The sequence below is a fragment of the Saccostrea cucullata genome, unplaced genomic scaffold (genome assembly GCF_032062105.1).
Source record: "Saccostrea cucullata isolate Sc308-1 unplaced genomic scaffold, CSIRO_AGI_Scuc_v1 ctg176, whole genome shotgun sequence".
Lineage (NCBI taxonomy): Eukaryota > Metazoa > Mollusca > Bivalvia > Ostreida > Ostreidae > Saccostrea > Saccostrea cuccullata.
The window spans coordinates 819,518-841,410 of record NW_026939570.1 but is presented as its reverse complement, the minus strand read 5'-3'; the positions used below and the strand labels follow the sequence as shown (position 1 = coordinate 841,410).

Genomic DNA, 21,893 nt, shown 5'->3' with positions numbered 1-21,893 from the left:
AAAATTAATAGAAACTGATGGTGGACCAACAGACAGCAGCAAAGCAATATACCCTCCCTTCTTTGATGGGGGCATAAAAATATGTTACAGCAAGTTAACTTGAAATTGGTGAAAAACTTGAAATTTGATAGTGGGATTTGAAAGACTCTGGACACTCTTTGATTAGAAATTCTCACTCTAGTCTTCTGATCAAGTAAGCCAATAAAAATTTGATTAATCAACATTTTTGTAATTATTGTAATTCTTGTAATTTTTAATACCTTTGATGTCTATTCTTGCGGAAGTGATCCTTTTTGATTCCAACATCCTGAAACAATTTTCAGCAAGAATCTTCACTTTGGATTGTTGATACTCAAATTCACCTGTGTAATGTCCAGCTTCCTTGCACCAAGTAAAATCAACTAAAGGTAAAAAAAAGTGTGTCAAGGAAAGAAAAAGTGTGCAAGCTCACATTCCCAATGCTCCCCCAAAACTTGAAGTGCTGAATTTGTTGGGAAAAATAAGGGAATCCTAATTTCCTGGTAATATGCACATCTACACATTGTGTCCTAAATATCTGCGAAGTTTGATGAAATTCTGTGCAGCTGTTTCTGAAAAGTTGCACTCAGACAATCTGTTCAATTCTATATTCAAGGTATGGCCAAAAATCTAAGTTGAAAAGTGCTGAAATTTCCAGAAAAATTACGGAATCAGAATTTCCTAGTAATATGCACATCTACACATTGTGTCCTAAATATATGCTACGTTTAACGAAATTTTGTGCAGTGGTTTAGAGGAGTTGGCTGACAATCTGTTCATCTCTATACTCTAGGTATGGCCAAAAATCTAAGTTGAAAAGTGCGGAAATTCACAGAAAAATTAAGGAATCGGAATTTCCTGGTAATATGCACATCTACACATTGTGTCCTAAATAACTGCAAAGTTTGACAAAACTCTGTGCAGTGGTTTATGAGGAGTTGCGCTGATAAAAAAATAGGACTGACTGACTGACTGACTGACTGACTGACACTCCTACTGACTGACGGACGGGTCAAAAACATTATACCTCCCGCAACTTGTTGCATGGGGTATAATAAATAATAAACATACAAAGTAAACCTGGTTACCTACTTCACCCCAACCTACCTGACTTGAAAACTGAATCTTCACTTTTTGACGAAAAACTAATGATGGCTTTGCTTGCTAGTACTATGGAAGAGAACAGGGCCGGAACCATTTGATGTTGAAATAAGACAGAGGATGTGGGCTGAATTGGAACACATACTAAAGAAGTCACTTAATCATTACATGCCAGGTCCTGACCTGGAATACGCAAGGCAAGAAAGTTCTATGGTCAATACAATGACCTTGTCAGCAAATACAATTTATCATTAAGTCAAATGCTGACTGACATTTTCATACTAATTGTTAGTCCATTATATACACACTGAATTGTTGATGGATTTTTAAGATTTCTTAATTTTGTTAAATTTTGTGAATGTGAAAATGGTTGCTTTAAAAGCATATACAGTAAAACTCGGTTATAACGAAGTCACTGGGACCTGTGAAATTACTTCGCTATATCCGTAATTCGTTAATATTCATATAAGAGTTTGTTAAAATTACAAAGCTGGGAATCCAAGATTACTTTGCTATATCTGTGAATTCACAATATCTGTGTTCGTATTAAACGAGTTTGCTGTACACATTTTACTTCACCATGTGGCACTGCCACAAAGTATTACACGATAAAAAATATATATATATACCATTAAATTTTGTCATCAAGTAAAAGCGCAATGTACAGTGTCATGCCAACAGTATTTGTCTACATAAAATAAAATTTAATAAAGCCAGATAATATTAATCTTTAGATTCTCATCCCTGCCCGCCCCTCTCAAAGTGTCCTGCCCCGGTGTTTTTTATTTTGATTTTTGGTTGTTAAAAAGTATTTTCATTCAGCAAGAATGTGGGTCAAAGTTTAAGAGTTATCTCCAGTCTGTATTAAAAGTTGCATGTCGCTGTTTATAGCCATGTGAAGAATGGAGAAAAATCGGCAATAAAAGCAGTTTAAATATGTAAGAGAAAGATAATTTGTCAGTATAGAGAAGACAGAGAAGAAAAACAGCATAAACACATCTAGATACCATCACTGTCATGAGCAAGTTTTTAAAAGAGATTTTAAAGCTGACATGAATTCTTAAAAACGCAACATTTTCATCTATGTACGACTTGTTTCATACCAACTATAGCTGTATTCCGCCATATTTCTTTCAGATACCTTGTCTCATTGTAACAATATACATGTATATATATATACCCCAACCCGCTCGTTACACTTGAATGATTTTTTGGTTTGGGTATCGACTTGTGCACATCTCCGATGGTAAAGCATATGAGAACACATGAGGTGATCAAGATATTTCAAAACCACAATAAACAACATAATAATCATATTTCTGAATAATTATTGATTTGAATCAAAAGAAAAAAATGCAAGTTTGGAAGAGAAAGAAGAAAATACGGTTGTTACCACTATCGGCCTAGTAAATTCGTCAAAAATAAACAATGATACCTTCAAAAATAAAGTGTTGATATATTTTGTACACGATCAGGTCTATCTGATCACGGATGTAAAATGGCGCCAAAACGTCACACAAACGCTACGTAAATCTCAAAACCATATCATGTTTCAATACATTCTCTAAAAATGGCAGTTTTTATATCTTTGATCGCAAAATTCACTTTGGCCGCAATGAACGCGATTCATGAAACTTACATATATTTTTTATAACTCAAAAATGTTTCGATTTAACAACATCTTGTGAATCGCGTTTGCTGCGGCCAATGTTGAAATTGAGTTTATATGCCTTCTTTGTTATTCCGGATTTCAAGTTGAGAAATCTAATGTGAAATCATTTTTCAATAAAGGCACCGTAATTGCTGTTAATTTTTTTTTAGAAAGTTACAAAATAAGTAAATAAGTCTAATCATTATCATTAAGAACATAGACTGAACAATAAATTAGGTAGACAATATATTTTATCCACCCTTCAGGTGAAAAATATCGTTTGGGATAACGTTATTTCAGCATGCTTAAAGATTTAAGTTAAAGTGTTCATCTGACCCCCCCCCCCCCCCCCCAAAAAAAAATGTAACAGAGAAAGATTGTAATAGTACGCAAATAAGAAAATATTTAAATAATCAAGATTTTTAGCACTTTTTATGTTTGTTTTGCAACTGATATAATTGTTTGATTCTCGCCTGGAAATGTTTATGAATATTACGCAATAGATTCATTGATGACGTCACAATAGATCGTGTAAAAAATACTTTTTTTCAACTTTTTTTAAGTTGCTGACTTGCTGTTGATAATATTTTTTAGAACTTCATAATTCCTTAGAAAAGGTAATTTGAAAGATATATGACAATTTAAAATTGTGAAGAGATCCTGAGATTATGTGGACGAGAAAGGTAAATTTTTTTTTTTTTTTTTGTTCAAGTAAATTCAATCGATCTAGGCCTACTTATTTAAAATAAGAATAAAAATGTTTGTAAAATTTCTAACAAATAAATTGTTGCATGTTCCTACTGAAATACGTTCTGAAATCCAGAAAAAGAAAATATGATAGATTATTTTTTTCAAGGTAAGCTGTCCAACAAAACTAGTCATTGTTGCTGTAAATATCAATATCTCGTACACCCGATGGTATTAAGATCATATAAGTGGGCTTTATTGTTTTCAGTGTATTATGTAAAATGAATAAAATCCACTGCCTTTATGTATATTTAGTGGTGCATATTGCATAATACATGTTACAAGTTCATTACACTGTTTATAAGTATAGAATGTAATTTAATTATAAAATTGGGGGGGGGGGGGGGGGTGGGCACGCCCCTTCGTTTGAGAGAACCGGGTTTGTTTTATTTTTAATTTTATTCTTTTTATACAATTTACCTGTGTAATAATTTCAAATAATTCCACACGTAACATTCAGAAACCTAGTTTTTTGACTGATTCATAAACATGTTCTTGCAAAAAAAAAAAATCTTAACCTCCCCCCCCCTCTCCCGTCCCTTCCCGTGACAATTTGTATGTATGTACCTTGTTTTTCCTTCTAAAAACAATACTTGAACTGACTCCGCATTGTCAGTTCCTCCATAAATTGCAACAAAGTTGTAAGGGGTTATATAAATGAGTTATAAATAGATAATATATATAAGTGCGTGCGAATAAACAGATGGATAAGTATTCATTTTCTGGCTTGCACTTGCATTTTGTCTTATTACGACTTGCTTTCCTTATTTTACTCCAGCAATTGCATTTTAGTGTCATTGTTCAAAAAAGTTGTGTGAAATCGGATTCCGAATTTTCTTTCGTCGACTTGAAAACAGACAGCGGTAAATAAGCAAATACAATTGAATTTCAATTGACGACATTATAAGTAAATGCATAAAAGGCAGTCCGATTAAAATCAAACCTTCACTAGCTCCTTTTTATTTTGTTTGTCGCGTGAAGGGTGGTGTCTTCTATAAATATTTACAAGAACATTTGGACAAGTAATGAAGTATATTCTGACATTGACTGGGGGTATCTATACCCGTCAAAAACACTGAACGTAGTTTTGATTTTTTAATGCTTGTCAAATTTACTGGGAATTTAATGAAATGGTCTGTAAACATCTTCGAAAAACTCATTCAGTCATACAGTGGTTTAAAAGTAAATATTTCCATTTCTAACTTTTCTCTCTGTGATAACTCTTTGAGAGCTAGCGGAGTTAATTTCTTGATAATTCTACCGGAATTTAAATGGTAGGTCAATATGTCAGGAGCTAAGGAGGCCTAATATGCATGCAAATCTTGTGCACGTCTGTCTCGGAGCCTGACGCTAAGGATGCCAAATATGCATGAAAATCTTGTGTGGCTGCCTTTGTGTTTGATGTCAGTGGGCGAGGGCTTTTGAAATTGGGATGGGAATCATCGTGTAATTTAAATCCATGTCTGCATTTTTTAAAGTCTAAATCTACAATTTTATTTCACAATGAAATGGAAATATAAGGAATCACTGTCTAGTTAGGAGGGTATGTCAGGGACATCAACAATAGTGGGAAACATGGGAAAATTTAAGCATAACGGGCTTCATTCACAAACATGACAAAATTGATGGAAGCGTGTTGTTTTGTGACTTTGCTTCCGGAAGTCTTAGAGCTAGCATCAAGAAGCTCTAAGGTTAGGACTTTGTGTCCAGGTACAGACTTTGTATTCGTGGACGACATTATTTGCCGATACTGAAGAGGTCCAGACACTTAGGGAGAACTCATGCTAAGCTTAGGTTCGAAGCTTCCCTAAGCCGGGGGGGGGGGGGGGGGGAGTACACTGTATATGCAACTTATACTGCCTTGCTACATGTAGGTTTTCAGCAACGGCGAGCCTGTGTAACCTTTGGATGGGTGACCGCTTCACGTCATAATTATAAATACATGTGCAATGTACATTATTTTAGAAGCATAATAACAGACCCGACTACCACAAATACTAAATACAGATTATATGTGATTGTCAAAAGGACAGGGGATGACATAGCTGTCGTCGTTGGGAATATTTTCTCTTTCATACACGTAAGATAAATATATTTGTCTGTTCTTTGTTTTTAAAAAAATATGTAACCTTATTCAGCTTCATATCAATAATGAGTACATACTATTAAAAAGCAGGGACGTGGTATCACTTTTTCTCCCGACATTACCTTTACTATAGAAAATGTTCACTCAAAGTAAGGTTGGACCCTCCACACTTCAGCACAGTACAGTGTTATAAAGAAAATTTACCCCAAAAACTTTGAATTAAAAGGTAGTTGGTCTTGAAAAATTTTTTCACTCCCCCCCCCCCCCCCCCCCCCCCCACGAAATAGGTTGGGCGAGTTTGAGCAACTTTTAATTTCTCGGTTTTGTTTTTTTTTTTTGTTTTTTGTTTTTTGTTTGTTTTTTTTTTTTTTTTTTTTTGCTCGTCAACTTTTTCAGGTAAGTAAAAAAAAAAATTCTCAGGTTGCCCCTCCCCCCCCACTTTCGAAAACGATACTACGTGCCTGAAAAATAATATACTGTAGCATTAAAACCGAAACAAAGTAATGCATAGATAATGTCTTAGCTAAATCAAAAATAAATCTTTAATAGGAAAAAAATATCAAGGAAAATGCTGGCATATAAAAACTGATTTTTATGTTGCAGTCAAGATTTAATACGCAGTAAAATAGCACACCTTGCACTTTCAAGTGTACATACATAAAATTATGTATGTATATTCCCGTACATGTGTATACCTAAATAAGTAAATAAAAGATAAGCATGAATGTATCGTATACTGGTATTTCAAAATTTAATGTAGTATTTCAATTAATATCATGAATTTTAGGGAAATGGAGAGGGTAAAAAATTCTGACAATAAATACGCTTTCTTAATGAAATAGTTTTTCTCGGAAAATTATCTCCTTAATTGACCCACGGTTATTGTAAATATCAATTCATATAAAGAAAAAAAAAATGAAAGGTTTAATTTAGAACAGATTAAATAAAAAAAAAGATAAGTAAAAAATAGACTTAAATATGAATTTATTTAAGAGAATATATTTTTTAGGTTGAGAAATGTACAATTCTTTACGCTGTACAGGAATCATTACGTTAAATTTGATAACGCCATGTGAACGTTACGACGTCATGACGTCGTCAGTGTTATTTTCTTAAGAAAACATTGCATTTTTAGTGAGTTGTGTAGGGAAAACGGTTTGAGATATTTTCAAAAAATAAATTGATTTAGAACAGGGGTATCCAAGACACATCATTTAAATATTATCGCCAGATTTTGGGACTAGGCGGATTTTGGTGCCTAACGTACCTTCTTTTTTAGATGCACGAGTACGTATTTTTACAGTGCGCCAATTTAAGCAGAAAAAACTTGAAATAACAAGAGGCCCATGGGCCACATCGCTCACCTGAGAATCTTTTGTCATATTGTTCTTTACCAGATTTCTCCCTTGTAATACATATTGTGGCCCCGCCCTACCCCCTGGGGTCACGATTTGAACAATTTAGAATCTACACTACCCCAGGGTACTTCCATATCAGTTTCAGTTTTTCTGGCCCAGTGGTTCTTGAGAAGAAGATTTTCAAAGATTTTTTCTATATATTTCTATGTAAAACATTGATACCCCATTGTGGCCCCGCCCTACCCCCGGGGGTCATGATTTGAACAATTTAGAATCTACACTACCCCAGGGTGCTTCCACATGAGTTTCAGCTTTTCTGGCCCAGTGGTTCTTAAGAAGAAGATTTTCAAAGATTTTTCCTATATATTTTTATGTAAAACTTTGATTCACCATTGTGGCCCCGCCCAACCCCAAGGGGTCATGATTTGAACAATTTAGAGTCTACACTACCCCACAATGCTTCCACATGAGTTTCAGCTTTTCTGGCCCAGTGGTTCTTGAAAAGGAGATTTTCAAAGATTTTTCCTATATATTTCTATGTAAAACTTTCATTCCTCATTGTGGCCCCGCCCTACCCTCGGGGGTCATGATTTGAACAATTTAGAATCTACACTACCCCAGGGTGCTTCCACATCAGTTTCAGCTTTTCTGGCCCAGTGGTTCTTGAAAAGAAGATTTTCAAAGATTTTTCCTAAATATTTCTATGTAAAACTTTGATTAACTATTGTGGCCCCGCCCTACCCCCTGGGGTCATGATTTGAACAATTTAGAATCTACACTACCCCACAATGCTTCCACATGAGTTTCAGCTTTTCTGGCCCAGTGGTTCTTGAGAAGAAGATTTTTAAAGATTTTTCCTATATATTTCTATGTAAAACTTTGATTCACCATTGTGGCCCCGCCCAACCCCCGAGGGTCATGATTTGAACAATTTAGAATCTACATTATCCCAGGGTGCCTCCACATAAGTTTCAGCCTTATTGGCCCAGTGGTTCTTGAGAAGAAGATTTTTTAATGACCCCACCCTATTTTTGTCTTTTCTTGATTATCTCCCCTTGTGAGGGGACTTGGCCCTTCATTTTAACAATTTAAATTCCCCTTCGGCCAAGAATGCTTTGTACCAAGTTTGGTCAAAATTGGCCCAGTGGTTCTTGAGAAGAAGTCGAAAATGTGAAAAGTTTACAGACGGACGGACAGACAGACAGTAGCTGTTCTTACGAGAGGTACATTGTGGGGTAAAATTAACGTATTTTCCAGCAGTGTGGGGTTTTTTGGGTACTGTGGGGTTAACCCCATAATGAAGAGGTCTAATTACGTTCAAAATTACTCTATGAGGTCGAAAAACCTAAAATTAGATTTAACCTCGCAAAGACTTTGTCCAAATTTTGGACATGTCCTTAGCCCAAAACGCTCAGACATTCAGAAATCTGCTGTTTAGAGGAGTTCGGTAATTGAATCGAGGAGTTCCGAATACCTGAGCATGCGCATATATTTAAAACTAACTGCGCATGCGCAGATTACGGAAGTAGCTGTGTTTGGACACTTTGTATTAGCAGTGAGGAAATTCGGAAACGCAAATGCAGTAAGTCTCACTATTTTGTTGCACCACATTGAAAAAAAGCTTTGTAAATTGTTTGACATGCTTCATACGTACATTATGCAGTTGTAGAATTTATTTAAAGTCAAGGAAAGGACATCTGTAGTCCACATAAACACATACCTATTGAAAACGGGCTTTTGTGAAAAAAATTATAATGAATGCACTGATAGTTCTTTTTTTAATCAGAAGTCTGCAATGAAAATCGACCGATACCCGGGGGGTCGGGCTAGTGGTTTTCTGCATGAAGGTCGCCCCGTTGGCCAGTAAAAAAAGATTATTTATACACATGCAATACGTGCAAAGCACACCTGGTACGTATTTTCACTCGTTTTTTGCTATAAAAATCCAAACCATTTAAATTTTCCATATAACATGCTCCAACTGTCAATAAATCTCCATAATTTAATCCGTATTTGAGTACTACTTGGCTTATTTACTTCAAAAAACGATCGTGTTTTTTTCTTAATTCGAATTTTCTCTATATCTATGGTAAATACATGCAGATATCTCATAACATAAATACCTGTGATTCTTCCGACGGGAGACAAAATCTCTGGATTTTTCACGCCTGTTCCGTCCCTCCCGATTAATTTTTTAATCTTCCGTGATTAAATTTTTTCAAATTGAATATTTTTGGCTTTAATTTTATCCTGTTTCGTAGTATAATTGCTCTCTCTCTCTCTCTCTCTCTCTCTCTCTCTCTCTCTCTCTCTCTCTCTCTCTCTCTCTCTCTCTGAATTCATTCTAGGTACGTACCAATTGTTTATCTACTCTTCACACATTTGTTTACATGTACTTGTAATCGTACCTTAATCTATAGAGAGAAAATCAGAATGGAAAAATGGAATTAACAATGTCACTGCAATAAATTTTCACAGCAAGTAGGCTTTGTAGGAATCAACATGGGGTTGTATAATTAGGTTGTAAAATTTAGTGGTATATCAATTTGATAAATGACAATCAATGTTTATAAATGAGTGCAGGACATTTTAATCAGTTGTTAAAATACCCATTATGTCACATTTTTTTCACATTCGCTTGTGTAATTATGTGCCCGATAATAAAATTCACCTATTAAAGAAATTAAACAAATTACCTTTAGATACGTATATAAAATTATATAACTCTGTTTGTGTTAATGGAAAAAATATAATTGTCATGTGAGATCAATTTGTTCTTATTTTTCAAGATCGATGATTGAAAATTTAAAAGAATTAAATCACAATTAATAGTTTTTCCATAGCTAAACTTAAAGAAATTCAAGCTTAAAGCTACATTTTGTAATTTACAATATTAATTCATCATTACTTTGAATATTTACAGTGAGAGTATGTGACTTAGCTAATACAGGGCTATCAGTATTTTCACACCTGTTAGATTTTGATTCCGTGTAGAAGCTCTAATTGCAATTTTTGTCAAAACAAATGTTTTGTATAGCATGATTATCTCGTGAATTTCAAAGTCAGGAGACGATCGATAGGGATTAGTTACGCTCTACTGCACTTGACACCTGTGTTGTGTAGAATGATTTTAAACTGCGTTAATACAAATCTTTGGTCAATTGAATAATTTTTTGTGTGTGTCTGCATGTTAGATAGAAATTCTGACAGCTTTATAAAAATAATATTAAAAATTTACCAGACTCTAAAAGCTTCAGCAAACTAGTTGATCGAGGATTAATTGAAGAAGGGGGGGGTTACACTGCTGATCATTACCTGAACATATGATAGTGAAGTTTTTAAATGGATTTTATTGACACTTACTAAAATAAATTTTCATACTTTTAATTCACCATTAAACTGTCTTCTAATTAAAGCTTGTGTATTTTTTTCTTATTAAAAAAATAGATAGTAGTAAGGCACATGTATTTCTTCTTGAATGATACTGTAATTCAATTATCATATATTTGAATGTAACAAAAGAACACTCTGAGTTCCCGAAACTAGTCAAATATATGTCGGACAATTGTCTTGTAAATATTCAAAATTCACCGGACAGTTGTAAAATTTACCTGACATTAATTTTTTGTATGTAAATTTAACATATTATAGGATTGGAAATTGTGTCGATATAATAAATAATGTGTGTAAATAAAAAGATGGCAAATGCAGATTTTAAAACAAAAAAATGATTAAAATATTTTCTATAAGGCCTGTGTATGCAGGATTTGACGTCGCCGACGGCGTGTGATGACCAACGCTTAATTCATCGTATAAAATTATTATGTCCTTTCTGACAGATTTTTTAAAAAAATTTTTAAAATAAAATCTGCAACATGACAACTCTTGGTTGATTGTTTGGAATTAGTGGGAAATATATGTTGTTTTCCAGGCTTTTTTCTTTTGGATTTAGGATTTTGGTATTTTATGTGCCAGGAAAAATATTACGTAAAATATCAAACTCGTTTTAAAAAGCCTGGAAAACGTCCGATATTTCTGACTACTTAAAATTTATTCTATATCCTCCACACAGTTAAAAATATGTACTAATGATATAAAGATATGCAAATTTATCATGAAAATGATGATTTAAGTGAATTTGTTGTCGTTTTACTACATTCAAGTCAGTCCGCTATTTTTAGAAAAGGGGAAAAACGCGCATGTATTTTAAATGCTATCAAATACATTTAAAAAATCCAGAAGTTGGTATAATATTATCATGCTAATAGATTAAATTATAGAGAAAATAATAAATGGTAACAAATTGTCTGTAATCAAGCAGAAATAGCAGGCAACTCTTGCAACCCTGCAAATTCGTCCTTCAAAACGAAAGTAGATTGTCACATTTTTTTTACTGTCAGAACTACAGAGTGCATATATTTATCAGAGGGAAAATATTTGTTTGACAGTGTTTTTAAAACTGTTTTTCCTCCCAGACTTATGGAAATTATTATTTTAATATGTAGCTTTTTATAGTAGACAATTTTACACATTTTATTTAAACAAGATCTGGCGCGCCCCTGACGTTTTTTTTCATTCCTTTAGTTTTGCATTTGTTTATTGTCAGGACAATTGAATTAAATGATTTTGTTAAGATTATATGTAAACGTTATACAGTCTGTAAAAAAAAAACCATCACACATTTTGACCGATAAAATTAAGATTTTACCGGTCCCATTCAAAGTTTACGGGGATCCCTAGTGGACAGGTGCGTTTCGGGAACTCTGAACACTTATGAATGTATGAAGTTTAACTGTTTTGTAGGAACAGAAACATCAGTGGCGTAGCTAGGCTGAAAATGAAGTGCATGCTCCAATTTGCAAGGGTCTGGGGGTCGCCCTGAGGCCCCGAGTGGGTCCAGGGCAAAGCCCTGGTGGGGGCCCAGGGGGGCGAAGCCCCTGGAAGCTCCTGGATTCTGACGATTTAAACACTCATAAAATCATAAAAGAAAGTGAAGAAAATACATATCTTGACAACGTTTTACCATTATAAATAAACCCAAGGAGCAATTATAATTGTAGAGAGACGATTTAAAAAAAAAAAAAAGACTTAATTTTTAAGTAATACAGGACATGCTATCGTAGATTGGCTAGTATAAAAATTTTCGGCGATGTTTTTTATCCGCAAAAATTACGAAAAAAAAGAATATTACGTAAGGTAATAAATAAAATTAAAGTGGCTCAGAACAATCTACTTATTAATTCATCTTATAAAATAAATATTTTTGTAAATTCAACCCTAAAACTTAATTTCATTTGAGAAAATGAAATGCTCAATTTTTTACGGTAGCTGCCATAATGGTTTTCGAACTTACAGTGTCAGTGACTTTATTTTTTTTTTAAGTAGTAAAACTACGCAAGTGTACATGTAAAGAAAATTAGAAGAAACATAACTTTTGATACTACAGTTATAATTTAATTTGTACATGACTGAGAAGGAGTCAAGTCATAGAGTCTCATTATCTTTTTTTTTCAAAATGAGGTGCATGCTCGAGCATACAAGCATACATGGTAGCTACGCCACTGAACATGCACAAAACCTTAAAAATTTGGAATTCTTTAATTTGATATTTTTTAAATAAGCATGGATTAATATATATATACACACATACAAAGGTTTTGTGAAATTGTCATGTTTAATTAAATCAACTGTAGTGGTTATTGCTGTTTATTTATTGACCGACTGGCTACTTCTTTGGCAAACTGGAATAAGAGGCCACCTGTCTAGTTTCTGGACTTCCCAAAGCTTAAAACAAGTTTGACTGTACTTTTTCACCTTTTACCAATATAAGAAAGTAGTTCACAGTACATGACAACTATGCTATAAATAAATTTCGATGAATTTTAATTAGTAACTCGGAATTTTTGTGTGTGTTATAAATAAACATTTGCTTCTGTATTCCTTTGTAGAGTTCAGATACCACTGAAAGTGAACATCAGTGGAACTTTGATGATCTAGGCCACTCTATTGTTGCAGTAACACCAGCAGGCGTCGGACATTCATAAAGTTGAAAGAACAAACCCATGACTTGAACACACAATTTGTGATCTGAATATAGTTCACAAATTTAAGGAAAGCAACTATTACAGACATCCAGATCGGTGGTTAGTACATGTTATAAGTGCCCATAAAATCAAGACAACAATATTATTTTACAATAAATTAAAACATAACCTGTAAAAAAAATTCAACATTATCATTTAGAAATATATTTTACTGTTGTTTTTTTTTGACAGGTATACATGAAGTATGAGTTAAAGACTTTTCAGAAGAACAAGCACAATCCCGATTCATTTTTGCCATTGCCTTCTCCAAACGGCGACATTCAGGACCTGACTTACTTTTCAGAAAAAGAAGATGAATCGATTTTTGAAAGTTAATCTAAAAAGATAACATTTACATGGGTCGTGGATTTGAATTACATTTTCTTGATGGGCAACTAGTTTCAAGTATTTGGATGTCTATTCTCAAGTTACTGCAAACCTTAAATTAACTTCTTAATTATTAGTTAAATGTGAGACCGTGTTAACTTGAAGTAATCATTTTTTGAATTGAGCTATGTAATCTCTGATTACTTATGTTTATGAGTAGTGTTCAGCTTTAAGACAAAAGGATCTTTTATGAACATTGCATTCGGCATGGCGAATTTCTATACATTAACAGTCATAGTTTTCGTCTTTTTTAATTAGCGATCTCATTTTAAATGTGAGAAATAATTATTAAACTGAAATGTACATTTATGTTGTTTGATTTTAATTTTTTGAAAATTATGAATCAATTGCATGTTGGTTTTTTTTTTTCATTTTATTTTAGGGGATGGGAGTGGGGGTGCAGCTCTAAGTTTGAGTATATTTTCCAAAAGGATGTACATCGTTATTTTTGTTTTAAGATCAATTTTAAAATGCAAAATGATGAGATATTAGACTACACTTTTTTTCTTAAAACTTCAATTTAATTAATATATTTTGTTTAAAATAAGTAGCAATAACATGCAAGTTTTAGAGTTATTTGACAACTCACTATATACTTGGTTTTTTTTTTACATCTATGAAGATTGTCTCAAATTTTGAGGTTTTTTTTTCTGTGTTCTACATTTATTGACATGTTTCTTATCTGTGTTCAACTTGTCGAGTAACTGAAAAGTTTGATTAAATTTTTTTTTTAAAATCAGGATCATCTCTTTTATTTATTATTATTAATTTACAATGAAATTATGTATGCTTTTGATGCATAATGTACACTTCAAATTCATGCACCAGCAGATTCAAAGGAAAAATTATCATTAGAAATAAGCAGTAAAGATAAAGAGATTATCCAATTTAAAATAGTTTGAAAAATATTTAAAACAAATTTTCGAGTATGTTATCAAAATAGGAAAAAGTATTATGAGTATTGTTTGGTATTTTTAATAGTAAAAAAAAAGGATATGACGTACTGGCAATCGCATCATCTCACTCAGGGTCTTTCCGTCAGAGTTTGGAAAAACAACCTTGAATGTATTAACATCACCTGATGTTAAAGGTTTTGCTTTTCTTGTTTTTTTTCAAATATAGGATAGAGGAATTAAGAAGTCCCTTTTATAGTATATTTTATGTAATATCATAGCATTGAATAAAGTTAAACTCCATATTCCACAGATAAAAGGTCTTCATGCATTTATTTCGAAGATCATGAAAGGGGGGGGGGGGGGGTTGTTGCCATGGCGTCTAACTAATACATTCGAGGTCGTTTGTCAGCTAGTCAGAAAGGCTCGAGAAGTTGCGATTGAACATAGTAGGGGTACTTGTTCTTTTATTACCAGTCCCTGGTAGAGTTTTTTGATATTAGAACATACTTGGGGTTTTCAAACACTTAAATTCATATGGTTACTGGTATCTGTTACATGAGAACACAGCGGGGTTGTTTGTTTAACACTCTGAGGTTACTAAGATGTCTGATATTTTCTATCAGAACATATTGTGGTTCTTGTCTAACACTTTGTGGGGTTAATGTTATCTTTTATCTATATAAGAACATAATGGGGTTGTTACACGTTATGGGGTTAGTGTTGTCTATTATCTTTAAGAGAATACATAGTGGGGTTGTTGTCCTAACACTTTATGGGGTTAGTGTTGCCTACTATCTTATGAGAGTACATAGTGGGGTTGCTATCCAAACACTTTATGGGGTTAATGTTGTCTGTTATCTTTATGAGAGTACATTGTGGGGTTGCTGTCCAAACACTTTATGGGGTTAGTGCTGTCTATTATCTTTATAAGAGTACTTAGTGGGGTTGTTGTCCTAACACTTTATGGGGTTAGTGTTGTCTATTATCTTTATGAGAGTACATAGTGGGGTTACTGTCCAAACGCTTAATGGGGTTAGTGTTGTCTATTATCTTTATGAGAGTACATAGTGGGGTTGCTGTCCAAACACTTTATGGGGTTAGTGTTGTCTATTATCTTTATGAGAGTACATTGTGGGGTTGCTGTCCAAACACTTTATGGGGTTAGTGTTGTCTGTTATCTTTATGAGAGTACATAGTGGGGTTGCTGTCCAAACACTTTATGGGGTTAGTGTTGGCTATTATCTTTATGAGAGTACATAGTGGGGTTGCTGTCCAAATACTTTATGGGGTTAGTGTTGTCTATTATCTTTATAACAGTACATAGTGGGGTTGCTGACCAAACACTTTATGGGGTTAGTGTTGTCTATTATCTTTATAACAGTACATAGTGGGATTGCTGACCAAACACTTTATGGGGTTAGTGTTGTCTATTATCTTTATGAGAGTACATAGTGGGGTTGCTGTCCAAACACTTTATGGGGTTAGTGTTGTTTATTATCTTTATGAGAGTACATAGTGGGGTTGCTGTCCAAACACTTTATGGGGTTAGTGTTGTCTGTTATCTTTATGATAGTACATAGTGGGGTTGCTGTCCAAACACTTTATGGGGTTAGTGTTGTCTATTATCTTTATGAGAGTACATAGTGGGGTTGCTGTCCAAACACTTTATGGGGTTAGTGTTGTCTATTATCTTTATGAGAGTACATAGTGGGGTTGCTGTCCAAACGCTTAATGGGGTTAGTGTTGTCTATTATCTTTTTAAGAGTACATACTGGGGTTGTTTGTCTTATAATTTATGGGGTTAGTGTTGTCTGTTATATCTATATAGCATAGTGGGGTTGTTTGTTTAACACTTCTGGGATATTCTTGTCTATCATCTTCATGTGGAAACATGATGGGTTAATTTACTTTGATGCAACAGTTATCCTCAAATAAAAACATTTTTTTGCATTGTTACTGCTATGCAGTTGTTGAAAAATGTTATTGCTATATCCGTTCTAAGTTCTTCTGATAAACAGTAACAATTTTAAGTACTTATAATTAGTTGCCTGTGAAGTTGACTTGATATTAAATAATTAATTTTTAACCCCACAAACATAGATCTTTAACCCCACAAACATAGATCTTTAACCCCACAAATATAGACCTTTAACCCCACAATATACCATTTGTTTGAATTCCTAATGAAACCTCTCAAGTCACCACTCTACTATTAATAACCCCACAAAGCAAAATGATAACCCCGCACCTTCCAAAAAATGCACAATGTACCTCTCAACTGTATAGCAGACAGACAGACGGACAGACGGACGGACGACGGACAAAATGTGATCAGAAAAGCTCACTTGAGCCTTCGGCTCAGGTGAGCTAAAAAGCAGAAAAATCTGCAAACACATTTTGAAATTATATCATTTGAATGGAACAAATTACCAACGTCTTTGATTTGCAGCTCCTATGCAATTGATGCATATCGAGAAAACGCCTTGAACACTGTAAACGTATCCATACCTGGTAATAAGATTACTGCATCGGTTCAAAGATATGCACAAGTCAAGTGATATACACCCTGAATTCCAATTATTGAAATATGCATCACAAAAAGAAATAAACTCCATAAAATCTCAATAGTAAACACACTGTCATTACTCCGTATAGACTAGCATGTCGATACACTTAGTCTGTGCTGAACAGATTTTGCTCAGGGAAAATATCACAAGTGGAAAGAGAAGTTATTTGGTATTTGCGCGGCTGAAAGGATGGGGGGGGGGTAAAGTATTATAACTGCTGTTCATAAGCTATAATTGTGAATTGTCTATCTACATGAAGTTCTAATATACATTCTATACAAAGTCATGTACTGTAAACCAACTTTTATTCGCGACGACTTTATTTCGCGATTTACTAGGAATAAACTAGTTCGCGACGATTAATTTTCGCGATCAAGCCTATTTTGGTTCTGTTAGTAATAGGCAAATAGACCTTGAGGACCGGTTCGTGGCGAGAAATATTCGCGACAACGAGGCTCTCGTGAACATAGCGAAAAATTCTCGCACGCGAATAAAAGTTGGTTTACAGTATATAGTCTGCAGTTGGTTTGCATTGCAAAATTCATTTGTCAATTTTAACTGACTATTTTAGTACTATTTTAGTACTTAGTAATTTGATGTACAGTAATTATTTACTTCAAATCTTAAAAGCAATTAACCAGAATACAATTTTTTTATGTGTACATCTATACATTCTTTAACACACAAACACATGGAGAAAGGCCATCCCCTGTTCAGATTGACATTAAGGCATTTGATTTTTTTAGGGGGGGGGGGGGAACATGCAAAAATAATTGACATGACCGTTATTTAAATATTCTTGGAAGACATACATTTCTACCAAATTCAATTTTGAGATTGTTTTAAAATGTGTCACTCTGACCACAAAGTATGTGCATTTTGAGGAATGTAACTGCATGTTTTATAATTATGTTGTTATAGAGAGTCTTTCGAGATTTCAGTATCCCTGCCTGATAGTTTAGCTATTTTTTTTATATGAAAATAATTTCTGTAGGAGTATTTGGGAGATAGTTTTAAAAGCTAGGATACTTGACACTGGTTGAATATGGATACTTCTTATTTACTCTTTTGTATATTGAACAAACTCCCTCTCTCTCCCTCTCTCTCACTCTGTAACCATCTGTTAGGGCAATAATAGGAACAAGATCCTACAGTACCCAGTGTACGAAACTTGGAAAAAATTCAGGTGGACCATCAGGGCTGACTACTCAAAAAATCTGCCAGCCCTGCTGAAAATTAGCAAGCCCGCATAATAAAATTCAATATTAGGGTATAAGCACACTCACACTTGTATATTATTTCACATCCACTTGAATTTCATACACAGTATAATTACAAAGATTAAAATTTTATTCATTCATTGTTTACTTCGATCATTATGAAGTTATAGGAAAAATGAAAATCAATACACTATAATCACTATTAATTGCTAATCTAAAAGACATGCCCTATGTTGTCGGGTTTTTTCCTTATAATTTCTTTACATTTGAAATACATTGAAAGATAGCATAGATACATGTATGGTCATAATAATATTAAATAATATAAACGTTTATACGTGTAGGTATATTCACATGTATAATTTATTTGTTTGATTTTAATTGAAATTGAAAAGAAAAAATACAATCTTTAATTTTAGTACTTATTAAGAGCAATTTTTAACACTCATTATAATTAATTTATAATAAGAATTTTAAAAGGCTAAAATATTGTGATATGATTTAATATTCCTTAATTTTTTTTATTCAATTAAAACAAAAATGAGTTTAAAACAACCATTGAATTAAAGAACAGCACGTTACCCTTAGATGAAAGTTCATAGAGTACACTCAGCTTTGTCTTTATAATTATCAACGGCATGATCATTATGCAAATATTAATTAATGCTAAAATTTTAATGAATTCTTATAAATAAACACATTGAATGTGTTTGAATTTTATCTGATCCTTTAAGTTAAAAGAATGCACAATATACCAGTGGAAAGTTGAAAATATCGTTTCATGCGTGAAAACAGAGGAAATTCAGGTTAAAAGACGATGGTGGTGTTCTTCGTATATTTACAGATTTATTGATCAATAATTGTTTATTTCTTGTTGTCCCGGGGAATAATGCCTTGCATGTACTTAGAATAATTTGGTCTTTACCTTCTTAAAACATTTTCTGCAAAAAATGGAAGGGGTGTGGTAAAATAAGTGCGTCCAAGCGGGCTGATGCAAAGTAAAGTTTACACGTCCGCTCTCGATTTAGTACGTCTCGGGCGTGCGGGCGGACGGGAATTTCGTACACTGCAGTACCCACTTTGTGCTGTACCATTTATTAAGCCTTAGGACAGATCAAGGATTTTTTTCAGGCGGGATGTCGAAACTTCATAAATTGAATAATAATTCTAATTTGGACAAGAAGTTAACCCAAACACCCAAATTGAAAGAGAAACTAGAGGTATTGTGAGCAATGAGCTTACTAAATGATACCCCCGCCTCCCATTTGGTTATAATGGCAAAGTCCATATTTTGCTGTTGTCATTAAACCCCAAAATACGTGTCAGATCATAAAGTTAAATAGGAGGTGGACAATGGTAATATGTAATAACCCTAAGATTCTGTGAAAGATTCATTAAAGAACTATATGCGGTATATTGCATATGTTTGCCCCCACAAAAGTCAAATTTTGAAAACTTCCTGAAATGTGCTGAATTCAATAAATTGTACGAGAAATATAAGTTAACAGAAAATATTATAGTTCCAGAGCAGTGTATTCACAATTTCTGTTTTTATGACGTCACAAACTAGTCCGATTTTATATCCTTTTTCAGAAAGAGGACAAAATGGACAAAATTTCAACAATTTAAGCTTTAGAATTTATAGAGCGCATGTGTGTTCAGGAACAATATTGACATATTTCATTGATATTATCATTCTACACATTATATCAAAATATTAATCCTGAACACACATGCGCTCGGTGACTTTTATTTAAAATATCGAAGAAATATGTACATTTTTCTGCAAAATTCATAAAAAACTGAAATTTACGTCATATTTGTGACGTCATTGCGTACATATGACGTCATTACTTATGAAATTATTCAGTGCTTTGAAGTCAGCATATACTCCCCTGTTTAAGGACTTAATTAAATATTACTCCATCAAAGTTCAATTTTGGGGGGCAAATGTTGGTTAATACCGCATATAGTTCTTTCAGTAAGTGGTATTAGAGGATTTGTGGATAAGAGATGGTACCCCAAAGCCTAACAGACAGACGGACGGACATAACGATAACTATATATACCTTCCCACTTTTCAAGTGGGGGATATAATAAACGTGAAATATACATCATAGGAATGGGAACCTTGGGAACGTGCTCAAATATCTTCTCAAACGCATTGGCGTCGGAAGAAAATTGAAAGTGGGGGGCAAGCTAAAGAAAAGGGAAATGTCCTTTTCCAAAACACGAAAATCCTATTTCGTGGGGGAAGGGGGTTGTAGGTAGGTTCGAACTTCAATAACAAAATTTTTCTCCAAACACCAACACTTTCCTTTTTTTAACCTATACTGCGACTTGTCTGTGGAAAGGGGGGGGGGGGGCTAAACTTACGCAGCAATGTTCAATGTCTATACTAATTATATATTTGTAAAAAAAGCCACACATCCCCCCCCCGCCACACATTCCGACGCCTATGCTCAAACGTACGTGTCGAACCTGGACCTGGACAACAGAATTTTCAAAAAACTAATTGTAGGTAGAATGTGGAATTCTCACGGGGAATTCTCACGGGGTATTTGCTCTCTCTCTCTATCTATGCTTTTTCTAATAATCATTAATAATTTAATTCACATTAAATTCTATTTTCATTATCATTGTACCACGAATCAAACTGGTTTATTATAGCCCTCGCAACAAGTTGCATGAGGTATAATGTTTTTGAGCCGTCAATCAGTCCTTTTTTTAGGTCAGCGCAACTTCTCATAAACCACTGCACAGAGTTTTGTCATATTACAAGGAAATTACGATTCCTTTATTTTTTTCCTGGGAATTTCAGCACTTCGACTTGTGGGGGAGCGTGGGGTATGTGAACTTGCTCACTTTTTCTTTCATTGTGCATAAAATTATAAATCACTTTAAATAAAATTATATTTAGGTTTAATAAAGCCAATACACAGTATTTATTTGATAATAATTAATCATAAAGAAATCCAATCTGTTTCAGACGTTTTTATTAAATTATTTTTATGAGAGTGTTAATATGCATGTTTTATCCCCCCCCCCCCCCTCCTATGAAAGGAAAATATCTTGAAAAGGTAAATTATTCGTAATAATGCATGCTTTATTATAAATTTAATGAAGTTAAACCATGTAATCATAAATATTATTTACAACATTTACAGACAAGAGTAATGTTTATTTTTGAAAGAATTACTTGCATTTTTTTCAATCAACCCCACTGAGCTTTCAACCTTTGATATTTTCCCTGACCAAATAAAATGATCGGCATGGACCACATGTGTCCAAGCATCTTTTACTGTTGAGTTAGCAATGGATTACACGACTTCTGAGATGCATTTTTCAATAAAAGTAAAATAGGATAATTCTTTCGACATGTGCACATTCCTGTAACAATAGCAGTAGTCAGGTAAATGTTTTTATCACTGCGTTTGACGCGTTTTCTCGACCTGCATGGATTTTTGCTGTACATGAATGTATTCCATGTTAGTGTAATTTCTATATTGCAGCAAATGCATTCAAAAATAATTTAATTCTCGGTATAGTTCTATTTTTTTTTTGTTGAATTCTTACTTTTCAAACATGCATTTGTTCAGTTTATGGACTTCTAAAAACTGTGATATAGGAGATGTGTACATGTCGAGAGCCAGGCTAGAAAATCACTCAAGTGAAACAATTCTACAAGGCTATATATAGCTGGTACGGGTGGCCAAAAATCTTTGATTAAAAATGGCGGAATCGAAGAAATATGGTAGACATTGGCGTACAGGAATGCA

The 21,893-nt window shown here is 33.7% G+C and overlaps 1 protein-coding gene across 7 annotated transcripts in view; it reads right to left on the bottom strand.

Annotated features, from left to right (window-relative positions):
• Positions 1-21,893, bottom strand: part of LOC134253316 (uncharacterized) — a 158,436-nt gene that overhangs the window by 98,796 nt on the left and 37,747 nt on the right. For all 7 annotated transcript variants that reach the window (XR_009989102.1, XR_009989103.1, XM_062735846.1 and 4 more), the window contains exon 8: positions 261-401. Coding sequence is in view for 5 of the 7 variants with exons in the window: in XM_062735846.1 (XP_062591830.1) it covers positions 261-401 (141 nt within the window). In the remaining 2 variants the exon portion in view is untranslated. The remainder of the gene's footprint in view (positions 1-260; positions 402-21,893) is intronic.